Here is an 18,891-nt window from a genome sequence, read left to right on the forward strand (position 1 = left end):
CGTTTCCTCTCACGATCTCTTCTCAACCTTTCTGCAATCTCACAGGTTGCTTTGTGGCAATCCAAAGAGTAAAGCAATATACACGGAGCAATGGTTATAAAAGGGGGACACATAGATATCCAGGCTCTTTAAAGCATAAATAGGGATCGCTTCACTGACATGTGAGCAAGCCACAGTACAACTGTGAGACGCGCAGCACTCGCCGGCTACAATGTAACAATAATAATTTCCGGAACGTGCTGTTACGTTGTTATTCATTTTACCCACTGTCTTTCTTTCATTCATATGTTACGTAGGCACATACCTTTTATCTTCGGCAATCTCATTCTCTAACCAGGTCTCAGGAGCTAACCGGTGTAACACTGTCCAGCACCCCTTTCGTTATTCCGGCACATTGTTGACATCCGTGAGTAAGAACATCGTACTAAACTGGAAGGTGGTCTACGCATGTGTGGAATTCGCGGACAAACAAAGATCAAGATCTAAATGAAGATCTCTTTAGTTAATTTAAAGCACAACAATTTGTTTAGTTTCAATGTCTGTGTTTTGAGGTGTGTCTGGAGTATTACAGTCTTCAGTAGTATAAGCCTGGAGGAGATTCTTAATGCAATGCCTAAGTTTTAGCTGTCTCTCTACTGCCATCTAGTGCTTCTTTTTCTAATTCATTCACAGACAAACAAAGATCAAGATCCAAATGAAGATTATATATAGAGTTGATGATTAGTGTTAATTATTGAAATTCTCCAAAGCATTTTTACATTGAATATGCTATGTATGAAGGTGACCTTGTTTGTGGAATATTGTCTCGTCATTGTGCAAACACTTAAACAAATATTTTTCCCCAAGCTTCCCATAATGCCCTACATGAGCAGTGAGATATCACATAGCTAGTCATGTACAGAACTTTCACACATGCTTGCTGTCCAGTCTGCTTTAGACATACTTGATGTCACAACCCTATCCAATCAGATTTGCACCCACATGCTTTTAAATTCTAACAATTTGCAATATTTTCATTTGAGGGGTACATTACAGGTAGTCCCCAGGTTACGGACACCCGACCTACAATATACGAAAGGGGCCGCAGCTGCGACGCATGCGCCTCCGTGACTACCGCTCCATCATCTTCGGCCCGGGGACGCTGCAAGCAGTGACTGGACGGAGGCTGGAGGGGGTCGATTAAGCTGCGCAGTGTAGTGTACGTCGGGTGACTCCCGGCGGCAAGCGGTTTCACTGCCAATCCACCGCTGCAAGTGGTGACCCTTTTGTGGCTGAACTGAGGCTATTGAGGGTGAACGGGGAGGAGGGGTTTAGAATTGTAGTGTGCCTTGGATGGTTGCGTGTTGAATGGGGGCGGTGGTGCAGCGGGACACTGCAGGCAGCATACTGTAGTGGAGGTGACTGTGATGTGGGCTGGTGATGAACCGCCCCTTGCTGCCCCCATTCATTCTCAATAGCAAGCCTGCTTGTACTGTTATGCAAATAGCAGGAAGTTGTCTCTTGTCAGTACAGGGTGGTCCAGATCTAATTCTGCAGATCCAGATCGTCTGGATGACTTTGATTTATGTGGGGATGATTCTAGTTCGGCGCAGAGACGATTCTTCGTGTGGCCAGTTTGCCCACTTCTCGATGGTCCGGGATTTTCCGGGTGATTTTCTATGTAATAAACTGAGTAAGTTATAGCGTAATGAAAATTGCATAATTACATCTGGATCACCCTATACATCAGACGTGTTGACGACTGGTGCCTAATCTGCTGTGATAGCATGTACAGTGCTGTACAGAACAGCTCATCTTAACCTTTTCTCTTCACCCTTCAAGAATGTCTCTGAAACACAAATCTGATGCAAGTGCTGGTGCTACAGTAAAGAAGAGAAAAACCATCACCATTGAAAATAAAGTAGAAGTAATAAAAAGGTCAGAAAGAGGTGAAACTCTATCATTCATTGACAGAGCACTTGGTTACAGTCGGTCAACAATAACATTTATTAAAGTAATGTACCTGTTCCGACTTACATACAAATTCAACTTAAGTACAAACATACAGTCCCTATCTCGTACGTAACCCGGGGACTGCCTGTAATTGGCCATAATGAGACTTTTATGTGTACTGCCACCAGATATATAACACTGATCCCTGTGCTGCAGTGCTGCATGGCTAATTTGCATGCATAATTAGCCATGTGCTGCCCTTAGAGTCTAAATAAGCTTTAAGAAACCTTCCTCATCCCCCCACCTCAAGTCAGAAAGAGACACTGTGAAATAATAGTAATAATAAAATGTTTATTACTGTTTACAAGGTTTGATGGAAGAAAAAAGTGCAAAGTATCTACAGAGATAAATCTGAAACAAAGAAGACATTATAGCTGCGCCTAGAGTCCTGACTTTAAATGATGGAACAAGCCAATCCCGTGTTGCTGCTTCTTGGCACTGCCAGTGTGTAACTTTGTGACAACCTATATATTTGTTAGTTTGTGGCTATTTGTTGTACTTTGTCACCATGCCTCAAATAACAAAAGACACAGATGAAAGGATAATGACACAGTGACTGCTGCTTCACAGCTCAGATAACATTTGTGACCTCAATAATCAGTTGGCAGATGCTTCCCTATCCCTGAGGAACACTGAAAAAAACATTGCACCATTATAATCCAGTCACAACTAGTTAAGGTCCTCCTTCCCTATTGACTTCAGTGCATTTTGCAGGATTTGATGAAATTGTTGAACAGTTCTGTGATTTCTCCAGTCCTAACAGTGAAGAGAACTAATGATGATTTAGGATGGTACTTTCAATTCTGGAAAGCAAAAGAAATATTTATTTAATAATGCAGTTGGTTTGTTTTCTTAAATGTTGTTTAGTATATCTTAAGCACTGTTCATATTCATTTTCAGACTGTGATCACTTGCATTGGCACTTTAAAGAAGAACATGGCAGATGAGGATGCAGTCAGCTGTCTAGTGATAGGCACGGAAAATATGGAAATCTATGTTCTTGACCCAGAAGCTTTTACCATCCTGTCTAAGGTATTAAGACAATGATAATTCCTCAACATCAGTGAAAGGGCTCCTTTATAAGTTTCCTGAAGCACATTAATGATTATGTATTTATCTTTGAAAATCTAACATTGTAATTTCACTTTAATCCCAGTCATTGAAGGTGAAGACAGTTTTAACCATCTATATAATCATGTTTATGATTTATATTTAATTAAAGAGTAATTTTTTGGTTTCTGATACAGGTAGTCCACAAGTTACGGACATCCGACTTACGAATGGGGCCGCAGCTGCAACGCATGCGCCTCAGTAACTGCCGCTCCGTCATCTTCGGCCTGGGGACGCTGCAAACGGAGGCTAGATGGGGGCAGTTTCACTCATGTGCAATTATTGCTCGTGTGCAGGACATTGGCTTGATGGGGGGCGATTCGCTGCCCGCCCACCAGGCCTCCGTAGCTACTGCTCCTAACTGGACACAATCTGGATGGAGCGGAGGGGGGTGTTTCACTACCTGCCCGCCGCACACGGCTGCTCTGTTCGTTCTCCGTGGGTGGCTGGTAATGCTGCAAGCGGTGACCCAGTTGTAACTGAATGGAGGCCATTAAGGGTGAACAGGGTGGCGGGGGGGTAGCATTGTAGTGTACCTCGGGTGGCTGCCTGTTGAATGGGGGTGGTGGTGGGCTATTCACTACCTGCTTTTGGCCTCACCGTGTTCGTTCTCGGTGGCTGGACGCTGCAGGCAGCATACTGTAGTGGGGGTGGCTGTGTGGTGAACTGCCCCTTGCCGCCCCCATTCATTCTCAATAGCAAGCCTGCTTGTACTTCGCACATAGCGGGAAGTTGTCTCTTGTCCATACATCAGACGTGTTAACAACGGGTGCGTTCCTGCTGTAATAGCGTGTACAGTACTGTGTTCACCCTTCAAGAATGTCTCTGAAAGACAAATCTGATGCAAATGCTGGTGGTACAGTAAAGAAGAGAAAAACCATCACCATTGAAATAAAGTAGAAATAATAAAAAGGTCAGAGAAAGATGAAACCAGAGCACTTGGTTACAGTCAGTCGACAATAGCATTTATTAAAAATAATGTACGTGTCCCGACTTGCATACAAATTCAACTTAAGTACATACCTACAGTCCCTATCTCGTATGTAACCTGGGGACTGCCTGTATTTACCGGAGACTTCTTTGGAATAGCCATAGAGTGAAATCAATTAATTTCGGAATTCTGCATTGCTGTGTTATTTTGCCAAAAATCGTATCCATTAGCAAAATCTTGTTATTCCACAGACAGCATACTCTGTTTATAAGTAGAATGTGCCCTCTTTACCACTCTGATACAGCTTTATTTTGAAAGTAATTATCTTTTAAAAACCTGCTGCTCCTTAATTTTGCTAAGTTTACAAAGATGCCTGCTATACACATTTATTGGAGATTGCATTTGCTTTTGTCAGTTAGATTTTACCTAATCTGTATTGTCATTGAATGATTTTTTGTATTGTCTTAATGTAAACTTGATGTAAAGTTAAAATGCCCTTTTCCTGTATCTGTTGAATTCCTCCTGTAGATAAGCCTTCCTAGCACTCCTGCATTCATGGACGTGACTGGACAGTTTGACGTTGAATTTAGGATTACTGTAGCCTGTAGAAATGGCAATATTTACATTCTTCGACGGTAAGAAATTTTTTAATTGGATTTCTTTGGGTACAGTATTGACATAATATCTTAATGGCCATCTTTTTTGGTCAGATTTTTAAGCATGCTTTATCAATTCCACAGTGATTCCAAGAAACCAAAATACTGCATAGAACTGAGTTCCCATGCAGTTGGTCTGGTGAGAGTTAACAAAAACATTGTAGTTGGCTGTACTCAGGAAACTTTGCATGGGTGTACACAAAAGGTAAGGAAAGGTAAAGTATTAAAGACAGTATGCATGATTTTATGGATAACATTTTGCATTTCAAACACACACACATTTTCTCAATGCATTCTGAAACCAAAAATTAAATAAGAAATATTTATTTATATATTTTAATTGGTTAACTAAACTAGTTAACTTTACCACATTGAAGTGTTGCTTCCCTGTTTTCATTATTTTTTAAAATAACATGTAAAATTCTCAAACATCTTTAAACAAATTTGGGGTCACAGGGGAGCAGAGCCTGTCCCGGCAACATTTGGCCAAGGGAGGGAATTGGAGGGCACACACAGTCACAGAGGACCAATTTGGTACCAGCATTTAATCTAGAATGTACATTTTTGGTCATGTGGGAGGTAAACAGGAGTACCTGGAGAAAATACAATCACACAAGGATTGAACATGTAAACTCCACATCTGAATGATGATCAGAAGTGTTATTGAAACCCAAGATGCTCCGAACTTAACACAGTAGCGCTACCTACTTCCCCTGTGTACTACCCATTAATTATTTAGCACTCATAGTTAAAAGTTCTTTGGCATTAAAAACAAAGGCCACTAAAACATGATGTTTATGTCGAGCAGGATCACCATTTAGGCAATGATGTTGCCTAAATAAAACCAGTGTGAGTGGGGCAATAGGAAACCACTGCAGTATTCTCAGTGTTCAAGTCATGAAAGTGGGTGCTAAAATATTCAGAAATTACATAAAAGTGTAGAATACAAAACAATGTATAGTGCTGCATGTGGCTGTAGAGTTAGTAGGCCCTGCCAGTTCATAAACATATAAAACTATTGGGACTGGTGCATGAAATGTTAGAAGATTATTGCAACCTGAAAAGTTTTAAAACCTCAAAAGAGTTATTGAGAGAAATAGGTTGAACACACTTAAGAATAACCCAGTTAGATGGAAAGAGAATGGAGAAGGTTTAAGTGGCGATTATAAACTTTTCTACACAGGATAGTATGAATCCCAGAGAGGAGTGTCTTTGATACACAACAATATTCATAGACAGTGTGCCAGAAAAATAGAATATTTTTGTGACACACAGATGATAATTTGATTTTAGGCACACTACATATTCATGGTGATAATAGTAGTTTATGCGCTAACAAATAACCATAAATAGGAAGTAGAGCTATTTCTAAACAAACTGAATAAGTAATTAAAAAAGAAAAGAAAAAGAAAATGTGTGCAACTTCCACGCAGTGGTTGGAAAAGGAAAAGACTTTAACTAACTAGGGGAAATTTGGTCTAGGTGGAAAAATGATAGAATAGATATTGGTTGAGATTTGTAAGAGAAATAGGCTCTGTCTAAAGAAGACCTGCTCTCAAAAGAAGAAATTTCATATATCAAATCACTATGAAGAACGCCTGCTGCCTTTCTAGTGCTGATGTCAATACAGGAATAGATTGCAAAGATTGAAAACTGTCATTGGTACAGTATATGGGACAGACAGCAGGGGTAAAAGTCTTACAACAAACCCTTGTATCATTCGACAATGAGTTAGGCAAGGTTTTTTTTGGCTCATGATGACTGTTCTGTGTTTATGTGAAAGCAACTGGGAGAAAAGCACTAGAGAATATGGACATAGAAATACAGTGGTGTGAAAAACTATTTGCCCTCTTCCTGATTTCTTATTCTTTTGCATGTTTGTCGCACAAAATGTTTCTGATCATCAAACACATTTAACCATTAGTCAAATATAACACAAGTAAACACAAAATGCAGTTTTTAAGTGATGGTTTTTATTATTTAGGGAGAAAAAAAATCCAAACCTACATGGCACTGTGTGAAAAAGTAATTGCCCCCTTGTTAAAAAATAACCTAACTGTGGTGTATCACACCTGAGTTCAATTTCCGTAGCCACCCCCAGGCCTGATTACTGCCACACCTGTTTCAATCAAGAAATCACTTAAATAGGAGCTGCCTGACACAGAGAAGTAGACCAAAAGCACCTCAAAAGCTAGACATCATGCCAAGATCCAAAGAAATTCAGGAACAAATGAGAACAGAAGTAATTGAGATCTATCAGTCTGGTAAAGGTTATAAAGCCATTTCTAAAGCTTTGGGACTCCAGCGAACCACTGTGAGAGCCATTATCCACAAATGGCAAAAACATGGAACAGTGGTGAACCTTCCCAGGAGTGGCCGGCCGACCAAAATTACCCCAAGAGCGCAGAGACGACTCATCCGAGAGGTCACAAAAGACCCCAAGACAACGTCTAAAGAACTGCAGGCCTCACTAGCCTCAATTAAGGTCAGTGTTCACGACTCCACCATAAGAAAGAGACTGGGCAAAACGGCCTGCATGGCAGATTTCCAAGGCGCAAACCACTGTTAAACAAAAAGAACATTAGGGCTCGTCTCAATTTTGCTAAGAAACATCTCAATGATTGCCAAGACTTTTGGGAAAATACCTTGTGGACTGATGAGACAAAAGTTGAACTTTTTGGAAGGCAAATGTCCCGTCACATCTTCCGTAAAAGAAACACAGCATTTCAGAAAAAGAACATCATACCAACAGTAAAATATGGTGGTGGTAGTGTGATGGTCTGGGGTTGTTTTGCTGCTTCAGGACCTGGAAGGCTTGCTGTGATAGATGGAACCATGAATTCTACTGTCTACCAAAAAATCCTGAAGGAGAATGTCCGGCCATCTGTTCGTCAACTCAAGCTGAAGCGATCTTGGGTGCTGCAACAGGACAATGACCCAAAACACACCAGCAAATCCACCTCTGAATGGCTGAAGAAAAACAAAATGAAGACTTTGGAGTGGCCTAGTCAAAGTCCTGACCTGAATCCAATTGAGATGCTATGGCATGACCTTAAAAAGGCGATTCATGCTAGAAAACACTCAAATAAAGCTGAATTATAACAATTCTGCAAAGATGAGTGGGCCAAAATTCCTCCAGAGCGCTGTAAAAGACTCATTGCAAGTTATCACAAACGCTTGATTGCAGTTATTGCTGCTAAGGGTGGCCCAACCAGTTATTAGGTTCAGGGGGCAATTACTTTTTCACACAGGGCCATGTAGGTTTGGATTTTTTTTTCTCCCTAAATAATAAAAACCATCATTTAAAAACTGCATTTTGTGTTTACTTGTGTTATATTTAACTAATTGGTTAAATGTGTTTGATGATCAGAAACATTTTGTGTGACAATCATGCAAAAGAATAAGAAATCAGGAAGGGGGCAAATAGTTTTTCACACCACTGTAGCAGTTGGTGGACACTACCAGATTTATAGAAGGGTAGAGCTACAAACTGTGTTGGACACTCTCAGTACCACAGTGGAGGTTTGGAATAGACAAGTTGGAAAGAACAGACATGATGAATTGCAAGTATTAATGGAAGTGCATTGGAAGAAGTGTGTCAGTTTAAATTTCTTGGGAACATAATCACAGAAAATGCTTATTCTGAGAATGAAGTGAAATCAAGAAATGCTATAGCAAACAAAGTAACAAAAGAGAAGTGCATTGCACCAGCTAAAATGAACTAAAACAATTGACGGTAAAATCACTAGCGCTTTACATTTTGAAGTAAAGACTTGGGTGCTAATGAAAACATATAATAAATGTTTGGAAAAAATGAGTTGTAGTTTTGGAGGAGGATGGAGAGAATAAGCTAAACAGAAAGAGTGAATTAGAAGAAACTTAGAAGAGCAGGAAATGAAAGGAGACTAATTAGGATAATTGTAATAAAACCAAGGAAATGGCTAGGCTGCTAAGAGATAATAATTAAGGGAATAAGTCATGTGGAAGATGCTATTGGACAATTCTGAAGAGTTCAAATCATACCGGAGTGTGAAAAGAAAGGCCCAAAATAGGAAAAGCTGCAGTTGGTATTCCATGACAAGAACTTGCAACAATCAGAAAACTATTGAATGAATAAATGAATTAGACATTTGCTTTATCACCAACAAGCTTTTTTAGTACAGTATAGCACATTTTTATACAGATGTGTTGCTCAAAAAAATATAATGGTTATAATGGTAAAACTTGAAAATATTAACTATGGTCTAATGGCAAAGGGAAGAAAGAAAAACAAAAACTTCAATCACCATGGATCCTTGAAAAACTTCGAAGCTTCAAGGCCAAAAGACCACTTTGGAAAGTTTGTTGTTTATTAATATTTAGATCTTCCTACAAGAATTGTTGCAACAGGTATCTTCTTAGCTGTAGCATCCTTAATACTTTTCAACAATGAAGTAATTTTTCAGTTGGCAGTGGCATAGGATGGTATCACAAAATATCTGGAAGAGATAACCACAAGAGTAGTAATTAGTAACTGGTAAAATTGAATATTAATATGTAGAATTAGCCTGGCACTGATAAAACATGCAAAGCTTAAAAGGTGTGATGATGTAGAATTGCATACAAGAAATTTTTAAATATTTAAAGTCCCGTTAGTATATTTAATATTTTCTTTGTTCAGGGTAAGAAACTGTGGACTACATATTTGCCGGCCTCTATCGTTACAATGGGACTAATGGATCACAAATCTAGAGGCTTCCAAGCTGTACTTGTTGGGCTGGCAAACAGTGAAGTACACATGTATCGTGACAAAAACTTGGTGAACATTATCAAAACTCAGGTAATTTTACCCTTCAAAGTGCACAAATAATGTAGTTTTGAATGGAGAACTACTTTTGATACATGTAAATTTGTGGTTATAAATGTGTAAAGTAGTATGAGATATAAATTTACACCCTAGCACCCTTAAACTAACTTGACCCTTTTCAGTATAATGAGGAGATTTTGGCATCTTTCCCAGCATTAAAGGGCACGTGAAAGCAAACAACCCTGGACAGAATGCCATTCCATCACAAAATATTAATAATTCATAATATTTTTAATTTGTGTTTCAGGATGTGATTACTAGCATTTGCTTTGGCAAATATGGACGTGAAGATGGAAGCCTTATAATGACAACAAAAGGTAATGATCACAGCATAGGCAAGCCATAAGGTCAACGTTGAAGGGAGATTCCATATTTTTTTCAAGTCCCAATACACAGTCTTAATTCAAATATCAGAAACAAGCAAATAAATACAAAAAGAATGAGTGAATCCAAGGAAAAATACCCACAGTGACTCCAAAAAACAATCGGGTCCACTACTAGATTTGTCTTTTGGAATGACCTGAATAGATAGAGGGGAGGACCCAGTAGCAGTGATGTCATGGCGGCCCTGCCTTTTGGGGTTTCCCCCCCTTAGAACATATAGAATGGACTCCACTTCAGAAACCTGACTGCAGTACAACTTCAAGTTGTGCTAAAATGCATGCAGATTTTAGGTGAGGTCAGGGCCAGATTTAGATGAAAAGAGGCCCTAGGCTATTCCACTTATGAGGCCCTTTCACCTCCCAGTTTTAAGTTTGTAAATTACATGAGAGATAATAAAATACATCATTACTGTGATATATATCAATATGTTAATAATATAATCATGAAAATATAAAATAAAGCACGTAATGTACATTTTAAAATATACAAATTAAAACATATGTTAAGAACTTACCTAGAATTCCGCGAAATGAAGATACTGTCACAAAAAATTTTTCAATAGTCTATAAACACTTCACTAAAGTATTGAACCTACTGAACTGAAAAGGAGAGAATCAAATGATCGTGTACGCAATCCTAAAATAAGAATCTTTTCTAATAACATTAACACGTGTTTCATATTATCGAAGTAACACGAATATAACCGAACGTCGGGATATCAATAAGTCTGTTCGTCTGTTCCAATCTGCACCAATCTGCACTTTATTTATGCAAGAACAAACCAGAGCTTAGTAGCATAAGGCACGTCAATATTTGCCATAGCAATCAGTGAACGTATGAACTATACTTTGGTGCAATCTAGTATATACAAATGAACAGACCCAATGAGCGAACGCGTTGATCTTAACCAATACATTTTTATGTTTGTTTATTAGTCATATGCGTAGAATTTCTCCTTATTTTCGGTTCAGTGTTTTAGTGTTCACTGTTTTTAGAATACAGTAATCCCTCCTCGATCGCGGGGGTTGCGTTCCAGACCCCCCCGCGATAGGTGAAAATCCACGAAGTAGAAACCATATGTTTGTATGGTTATTTTTATATATTTTAAGCCCTTATAAACTCTCCCACACTGTTTATAAATATTCCCCGCAGAGTTATACAGCATAATCCCTTTGTATTCTCTCAGATATTAGGTAAGATTCATTGAAATTATGTATATACAGTAAAACCTAAATATTATTTTAAAGATATTGAGTGTCTCCGATATCACATATGTTACAGCCATTACGATAGACAGGCCACCAGTAATAAATACGTACAACGCAAGAAAAATAGTATACAGTAAATGTGTGTACAGTGACACTAAACGTACGCACATGTACTAAGTACTGTAAGTAAAAAATTAATTATGGTTACTCACCAACAATGACACGATGACTTGTCCGATAACAATGAGTTTAATTTTACTGCACAACAAAGAAGAGCGTTACAGTTCTTCCAAAGTAGCTACTTCAGGCGATTGTGTAGCACTGCCGTTGTTCTTCTGGCAGTCTTCAATGCAAATCCCTAAAGCAGATTCCATCCAGACTACTGCCTTATTATATCCACTTACAGCTCGTTTTGCACCCTGGTTAAAAGGACACTGCGGCCGTAGATCTTATATTCCTTTCCTACTTTTTAAATAAAAAGAATCGTAGCCTTCAACAAATCCAAAACGTTTACCTTTTCAGCAATCGTTAACATCTTCCATTTGCGCTTGGGCATGGCCCCTGAAGCAGTAGCAGATCGTTTTGGAGCCATAATGAAGGGCTTGACTATGCACAAAGATAAACAGCAGGCAGGAACTTAACTGCGTGCTCTGATTGGTTAGCTTCTCAGTCATCCGCCAATAGCGTCCCTTGTATGAAATCAACTGGGCAAACCAACTGAGGAAGCATGTACAGGAAGTAAAAAGACACATTGTCCGCAGAACCCGCGAAGCAGCGAAAAATCCGCGTTATATATTTAGTTATGCTTTCATATAAAATCTGCGATAGAGTGAATCCGCGAAAGTCGAAGCACGATATAGCGAGGGATTACTGTAGTGTAATTTTAATTTTGCTAACAATTTGAATGTAGGCCCCTCTTGATCTTGAGGCCCTAGGCTGAAGCCTAGTTAGCCTATAGGAAAATCCGGCCCTGGGTGAGGTTATTCAAAAATGTCCATGTGTACAAATCTAGTAAGTTAAGCTGACTATTTTGTTTAAGAGAATAATAAATCTGTTTATATAGACAGATTGGTCCAACAATTATGCCAAATACTCATCATGAAGACCAAGAGCAAAACTGAGAAAGAGAACATCAGTGTGACAGAATTGTGTAATAGATTTGTGGAGTAGGACACAGCGTTTTTGGGCGTTGGAAGTTCTCAGGTGCACGCTCAAGCCCATTATTTAGTAGCAAATAGAAAATGGAACTACCTAGACTTTTTTAAAGGAGTCTGTCTTTACAAGCTAAGCAGACAGGGAACAAAAACCTTAGCTATAAAACTAGTCAAAATGTATTGACCATTCTAGATGAACTACATATTTCTTTTGGTAAGATGAGAGACCCCATGAAACGCATTATCTTCAACAATGTTACACAGAAGCCATTCCTCAGAAAGGACACATAATTGTATATCTGGAATTTGAAAGAAGGACATGACAAACATAAATACCATGTGCTAAAGAATTCTCTGCTATGGTGAAACAAAAATTGACTTCTTTAGCTTAGACATAAAGTTCAAAACAAATGTTATAACCCTTGATGCACATTGATTCATGATGGTGAATTATGTTATATAGTTGCTTTTCAGCTGCAGAGCCTGTGAGTACAATTAACCTTGACTCTTGTCTCTTTTTGTGAATACAGATATTAAGGTTTGTGTCCACATATTTAAAAAATATTTTCTCTAGTAATTAGGTTTTTTCCTTTTTGACATATTTAGTGGTGGGTTATCTAAACGTGACATCTTCCTAGCACTTAAAATGTATTTCTACCTCAGCAGGTATTCCCGTTGTAATCCTTATACTCTTATTTGTGTGCAGTGTAGAGCAGTATTATATATCTTTGTAGTGGGTAGAGCACATGTTAATTGATTTATTGTAATCTTTTAATTATTTTGCTTTTACTGAGTCACAGAGTCTGCAAAACATGAATTGATGGTTTATGTAATGAGTCGCAAAAGGTGGGCAAACATAATTTCCCTCAGTTTATAATGTAAATGCAGCATATATAAGGGGGGCCATTTGTTGGTAAACTGCTTGATGTATCTTCTTTGATAATTTGAACAGCCACAACCCTCCCCAGGAAAAGCAACTGGGAAAATGAAATGAGTTGATTAGAACATTGCAACCTCTTTTCAGTGTCTTGTACTTGTACCTGCATTGGCAATTTTGTCTTTCATTAAAAATATAACACATATTGTGGTAATCCCTACCCACTTGCAAGTTATCCGTCAATCCATGCATTTTCCTCATTGCATATCCAGTTAAAATGGCAAGGAGTCTGTGACTGTTTTGGCAACATCAGGTGCAAGGTGGGAACCAGTCCTGGACAGGTCACCAAACACATCACATATCACATTTGCAGCATCCATATATTTAAAAAAAATGTTTTTATCTTCTGTCACTTATTTTTCACTATTCACCATAAATGGGAATTCAGTGAATGTGTAATACAGCTTTATGGTTTACCAAATTATTCTACTCAAAACAAAAGTCACTGTTGTATGATTTGTGAAGTGATCTAAAGCTGATTACCAATGTTGCATGCATCAACCCCATATCAGTTCTCTACCTTGCTCTTTCTCAAAGCCTTTTTTTCTCTGATTAAAGAATTCTATCATTTTGCACCACATTGAAAAAGTAAAGCTATGAAAATGAAGCTAAGATTATTCTCATTACTACTGCTACTATCTGTGCTTTCCTGAACTCAATGAATGGATAGATCTTGACATTTGATCTTGTAAATAATTACTAGAACTAAGTGGAAATTCAGAGAATTTTTTTTGTATGATTGTCTAGGAGGTGGCCTTATAATTAAAATCTTGAAAAGAACAGCAGTTTTTGATGAAAAAGACACAACTCCTGGGCCTCCAGTTGCTCAAAGTGTTAAGCTGAATGTTCCAAAGAAGACCAAACTATATGTGGATCAGACAATGAGGGAGCGAGAGAATGCAGTAGGTATGTTACAAAAATGTTTCAAGTTATTTGGACAAACCAGCATAATTTACTGTTTAAACCATCAAATATTAAAATTTTAATGTTGTCACACCTTCAATAAATAAAGTAAAATTCCAAGAACATGTGGAAAATGCTGCAGCCTTTACTTGTAAGAGTCTATTTGTGATTCCACCAGTAACTGCACATTTGAGGTTATTTCGTCCTGATTATATAAGAAAGTAGTAATGCAGGGCTACTTTAAAACATATTTATTAAAAATACTGCATACATATCAATAAGGAATACTTTATTAGGATGTCTCTTGTTTGCATTTGTTCTGATGTACAGTACAATTAATATTAAGTTATCTATGTTGGCCCATTTTAACTAAAATTGAAATTTCCAGTTAATGTTTTTTTTTCCTTTTAGAAACCTAATAGATCATAGATTTGTGTTCATTACCTTTGTTACATTACATTTATAAATGACTCTCAAACAAATCATGCTCATAGATTATATAACTTGGCTTGGTAAACACGAAAATAATATTTTATAAGAGAAGAAATCATGATCTACTTAGATTATAAATAATAGTAAATAAATATATAATAGTATAAATAATAGTAATAATAATACAAATTAATATTTTCATCTAAAATATATATTCTTGCTAGTATTTTTATCTCTGTAGTTATATACAGTGTATTATTAATTTTGTTATTAATTGTCTTAGTAGTAGTAATATACAATTTGTTAGCCACATCAGAAAATATTCATTTCTATCTCCCCTACAGCCAGTAAATCTTACTTGTCATGAACATATTATTATCAGCACTTTCGTGCACCTTATTTGAATATTTACCACTTTTATTTTGAAATTTACATTGATTTGGGCCAATTTTTATAGATACAATGTGAACTATACAGTACAAGTCAAAAATCAAAACCTGGTTTTAAGAGAGTATTTAATTAGTTTTTCATTTTAGTCTTCATTTATATGGAGGTTATTGCTGGTAGTTTCTTTATGTCATCAAAGGGTATTATGATGCATAATAATGTACGTACTAAATCTATGTATATTATTTACATGTTAGTAAATCTTTACATTTATAAAGTTTGGACAAAAAATGTGTTTGTTGCCACTAGTCGGGCAATTAACATGTTGGATGTAAATGTGATTCATTAGACGTGTCTCATGAGAAACTGCAAAGTTTCAGATGTGTGACTCATTTATTGTATATGCATGACTTGTCTTTGTCATGGTGCATATATGAGCATAAATCAGTACTACATGTTTATCGACATACTATGCAGAAATAAAACAAAGTTCTTCAGGCCCTAAAGATAGGGCTTCTTCCATCAATTACTTTCTTATCTTGTGTTTTAATGTTTAAATCACTGACTGAAAACCTGTTTTCCACAAACCCTTTGTTTTGTTGTAATTTGCTTGACTTTTTTTTTTTTTTACTGAATGAGCTGTCCCATCATATCTTTGTAAGAAGCACACTGAGTGTTGTATTTTAATGAAATCCATTTTGTTTTTTTTATGAACCTTTTACCTCAAGATAAATATTCCAGTCCTAAAAATAAATGATCCTTGCTGGACAATCGCACCTTAATGTTTTTATAGTAATATGGACTCCAAGTAATGAAGGGAAACAGTTTCCATAAAACATTAATCTTATGTGGGATTCCCTCCCTTGTTGTTTTAATACTTTAGCTATATGGTTTGTACTGCACAAATTCAATGTAATTTATCTAACTGTAATGCTATCAGTCATGTAATCTTTAATACAACTTTGGGTGTATGGTTTTCTGTTTATGGTACCCAATAGGTGTGTGATGTCTAAAGTTCAACCAGTAGTAATTATCAAGATTTACACATGATAACATTTAAAGTTGACTGAGTCATACAAGAATGAGATTTCCTAATTAATTAACATAATGAGAACTCTGCTACAAGTACGGTATAACAGGCAGGAGCACATACGTTGAATAAGCTAGCGCATAAGGGGACTGGGCGGTCTCATGGTCTGGAATCCCTACAGATTTTATTTTTTCTCCAGCCATCTGGAGTTTTTTTTGTTTTTTCTGTCCCCCCTGGCCATTGAACCTTACTCTTATTCGATGTTAATGCTGATTTATTTTGTTTTATAATTGTGTCTTTTCATTTTTCTATTCTTTAATATGTAAAGCACTTTGAGCTACTGTTTGTATGAAAACGTGCTATATAAATAAATGTTGTTGTTGTTGTTATAATGTATGCAACAAGTCAAAGTTGTTATAGGTGAAAAAAATGTCAAAAACACAGAAAGTACAACAAAAAGAGCCAGACTAATCTGAAAAATAAACTAAAGCAAAACTTTGATAAATATAACATTTTGTAGACCAATTATTTTGCAAAAATAAACCTTAAATAAATTGTGACAAATGGGGGGGTGGGGACACATACTATGCTTTTGAAGTTTTAATACATGCAGAATAATTCCCATAGAGATTAAATAAGTAAACAAGGGTTCTTTACTAATGATATTAAACACGCAAGGTGTTGATCAACTAAGGGAGAGCTCAAAGTACCAAACAAAAGGAACCAAAATGATAAATCTGTGCTCCTTCGACCTGACTAACAGGTCTTGAATCTAATTAGTGGGGTGTTTTACTCACTTACCCACCTCATTATTTTCATAAAACACATTCTTCACTTTGTATACCTTTCTTTGGTCTCTGCTGCCACTTCCAGTCCGCTCTTGCCTCTCCCTTCACCTCTGACTCCAAGCTATCTGTGGTCACATCTTGTCTTGTATTCAGTTCAGGAGTCAATTTTCATTTGATCCAAGGACACCAAGCTAGGGCTTCACATAGCTGCTACTGGAATCCCTGCAACCGCAAAGAAAATATTGGCCATAAATGGCCAGATCACTAGTTACCTATTAGTTGTCTGCTTCTGAGGGACAGGCTGGTTTTGCATAAAGACATTTGGGACCAGGTTGCTGCTTCCATTTGCCTTGAACAGTAATTCCTGTGTAACTGATAACCAGGGGCCTCATGTATAAACAGTGCATACGCACAGAAATGTTGCGTAAGAACGTTTCCATGTTCAGATCACGATGTATAAAACCTAAACTTGGCATAAAGCCACGCACATTTCCACGGTACCTCATACCCTGTCATACGCAAGTTCTCCCCTCGGTTTTGCAGACTGGCAGCACCCAGCGTCAAAGCAATGCTTCTGTTCCTGTGTGGTTTATCTTTCTTTTTCAGATCCTCATCCCTGACGGGTTTTATAAATACACTGATATTAACCGCATATTGTTTATTAGTTTAATGCATCTGATTGTAATTAACCTGTAACAATATAATGGTCCACAGAATGGTCAAACTATTCTAAATACCATAGCTGCTTTAACATTGTTGCTCTCACTGCACCACTCGGAGCAGCTGATCGGAAAGAGAATTATTGGTATACAGCATCAAGCACACGCTGCCTCAGCCATGCTTCCTATTTGAACTGGCTTCTCACACGGCAAACACTTCAAAACCTTTGCTGTACGGACCTCGCGGTTCAGAAACAGTTTCATCCCAAGAGCTCTAAACGCAATCAATTACTCCATCAACTGCTCTTTGTAGAACTGTTTGTATTTATTAGTGCAATCACCTCACTGTAAACTTGCGATACAGTTATAATATTGCACAACCTGAGCCACTTTATAAAGCGCGTATATACATATGATGATGATATCATTTTTAAGATGAAATGCAGCAAAATATGTTTATTATACAGATAAAACTTTAACTTTATTTAAATAATCTATATTGTTAATAATTAAAGGACTCTGTGTCGCTACACTAGCAAGGATCTGGCGCTCCATTCACGGATTGTTCCTGCCTAGCACTGTATGCTTCACTGGGACTGGCATGAAGGATAGAATCATTAAACATGTACTACAGAGATATTTCAATGTTCCTTAAATGTTTGGAAGAATCTGCGTTATAAGTTTACAGATGGCTTAACGTCTATTACAGAGCTAATTATGTGGCGATTGGGTATTTGGAGAAAGAAAAGAAAGGACAGGAATTGGAGGTTAGTACGTTTGAAAGAGACAGTACTGCTGCAATAAATTATTTTATCGAAGGTCGCGCACAATCACTGCGCCACCGTGTTCCCATGTTTAATAACATGCTTTAACTCTTATCATCATGAAAATGATATCACGTATACATCTCAGTATTTTAGTTCTTCAGAGAGCTGTAATAACATGAATGTAATGGATTCTGTGTCCTGTCAGAGGAAGGGAAAGCCGGTTTAAGAAGCACGTAGTGATTCACATACACAGAGCACATAGAAGATCAAATACAAAACAAAGCATTTAACGTACTACTTTAGTTACAATGGGATTTGAGAAACTAGTAAATTAAACGATTTTAAGATTAAGTTTATGATGTTCTGCTTTAATGACAAAATAAACTACATGATTAAAGTGGAAATTTCGAGATTAAAGTTGACATTTTGTGCTTTTTTCCCCACTGCGTGCCTTTTTTTTTTTTCCTCTGTACCCTAATAAGCTTTCATATGACACTCAGACGGTGGGCTACGAGTTGCCTTTTCACGGCGACTTTGATATGTGACTTCTTTTTTATTTCGGGCACTGTACAACTTTGTGAACTTGAGCATTCGAGTTTCTCCAACACGCTATGTCACTCGATTAGCTTCCTTTTTTTCTTGTTTATACCACTGTTTAAACCAACAAATAGTATGTTTTTCCTTGCCTCCACTTGGTATTCGCTGAA

The 18,891-nt window shown here is 37.4% G+C and overlaps 1 protein-coding gene and 1 long non-coding RNA gene across 2 annotated transcripts in view; one reads left to right on the top strand and one right to left on the bottom strand.

Annotated features, from left to right (window-relative positions):
• The window catches only part of bbs1 (Bardet-Biedl syndrome 1), a 73,986-nt gene that overhangs the window by 39,186 nt on the left and 15,909 nt on the right, over positions 1–18,891 (top strand). The window contains exons 8-13 of the mRNA XM_039769158.1: positions 2,893–3,024; positions 4,562–4,668; positions 4,774–4,894; positions 9,350–9,508; positions 9,783–9,852; positions 13,966–14,124. Of these exons, the coding sequence (XP_039625092.1) occupies positions 2,893–3,024; positions 4,562–4,668; positions 4,774–4,894; positions 9,350–9,508; positions 9,783–9,852; positions 13,966–14,124 (748 nt within the window). The remainder of the gene's footprint in view (positions 1–2,892; positions 3,025–4,561; positions 4,669–4,773; positions 4,895–9,349; positions 9,509–9,782; positions 9,853–13,965; positions 14,125–18,891) is intronic.
• LOC120539256 lies at positions 2,270–9,065 on the bottom strand. Its single transcript, XR_005635578.1, has 2 exons — positions 8,976–9,065; positions 2,270–2,795 (listed from the first exon to the last, which is right to left on the bottom strand). It is a non-coding gene; the product is annotated as an uncharacterized LOC120539256 (long non-coding RNA).

Source organism: Polypterus senegalus, chromosome 11, assembly GCF_016835505.1.
Source record: "Polypterus senegalus isolate Bchr_013 chromosome 11, ASM1683550v1, whole genome shotgun sequence".
Lineage (NCBI taxonomy): Eukaryota > Metazoa > Chordata > Cladistia > Polypteriformes > Polypteridae > Polypterus > Polypterus senegalus.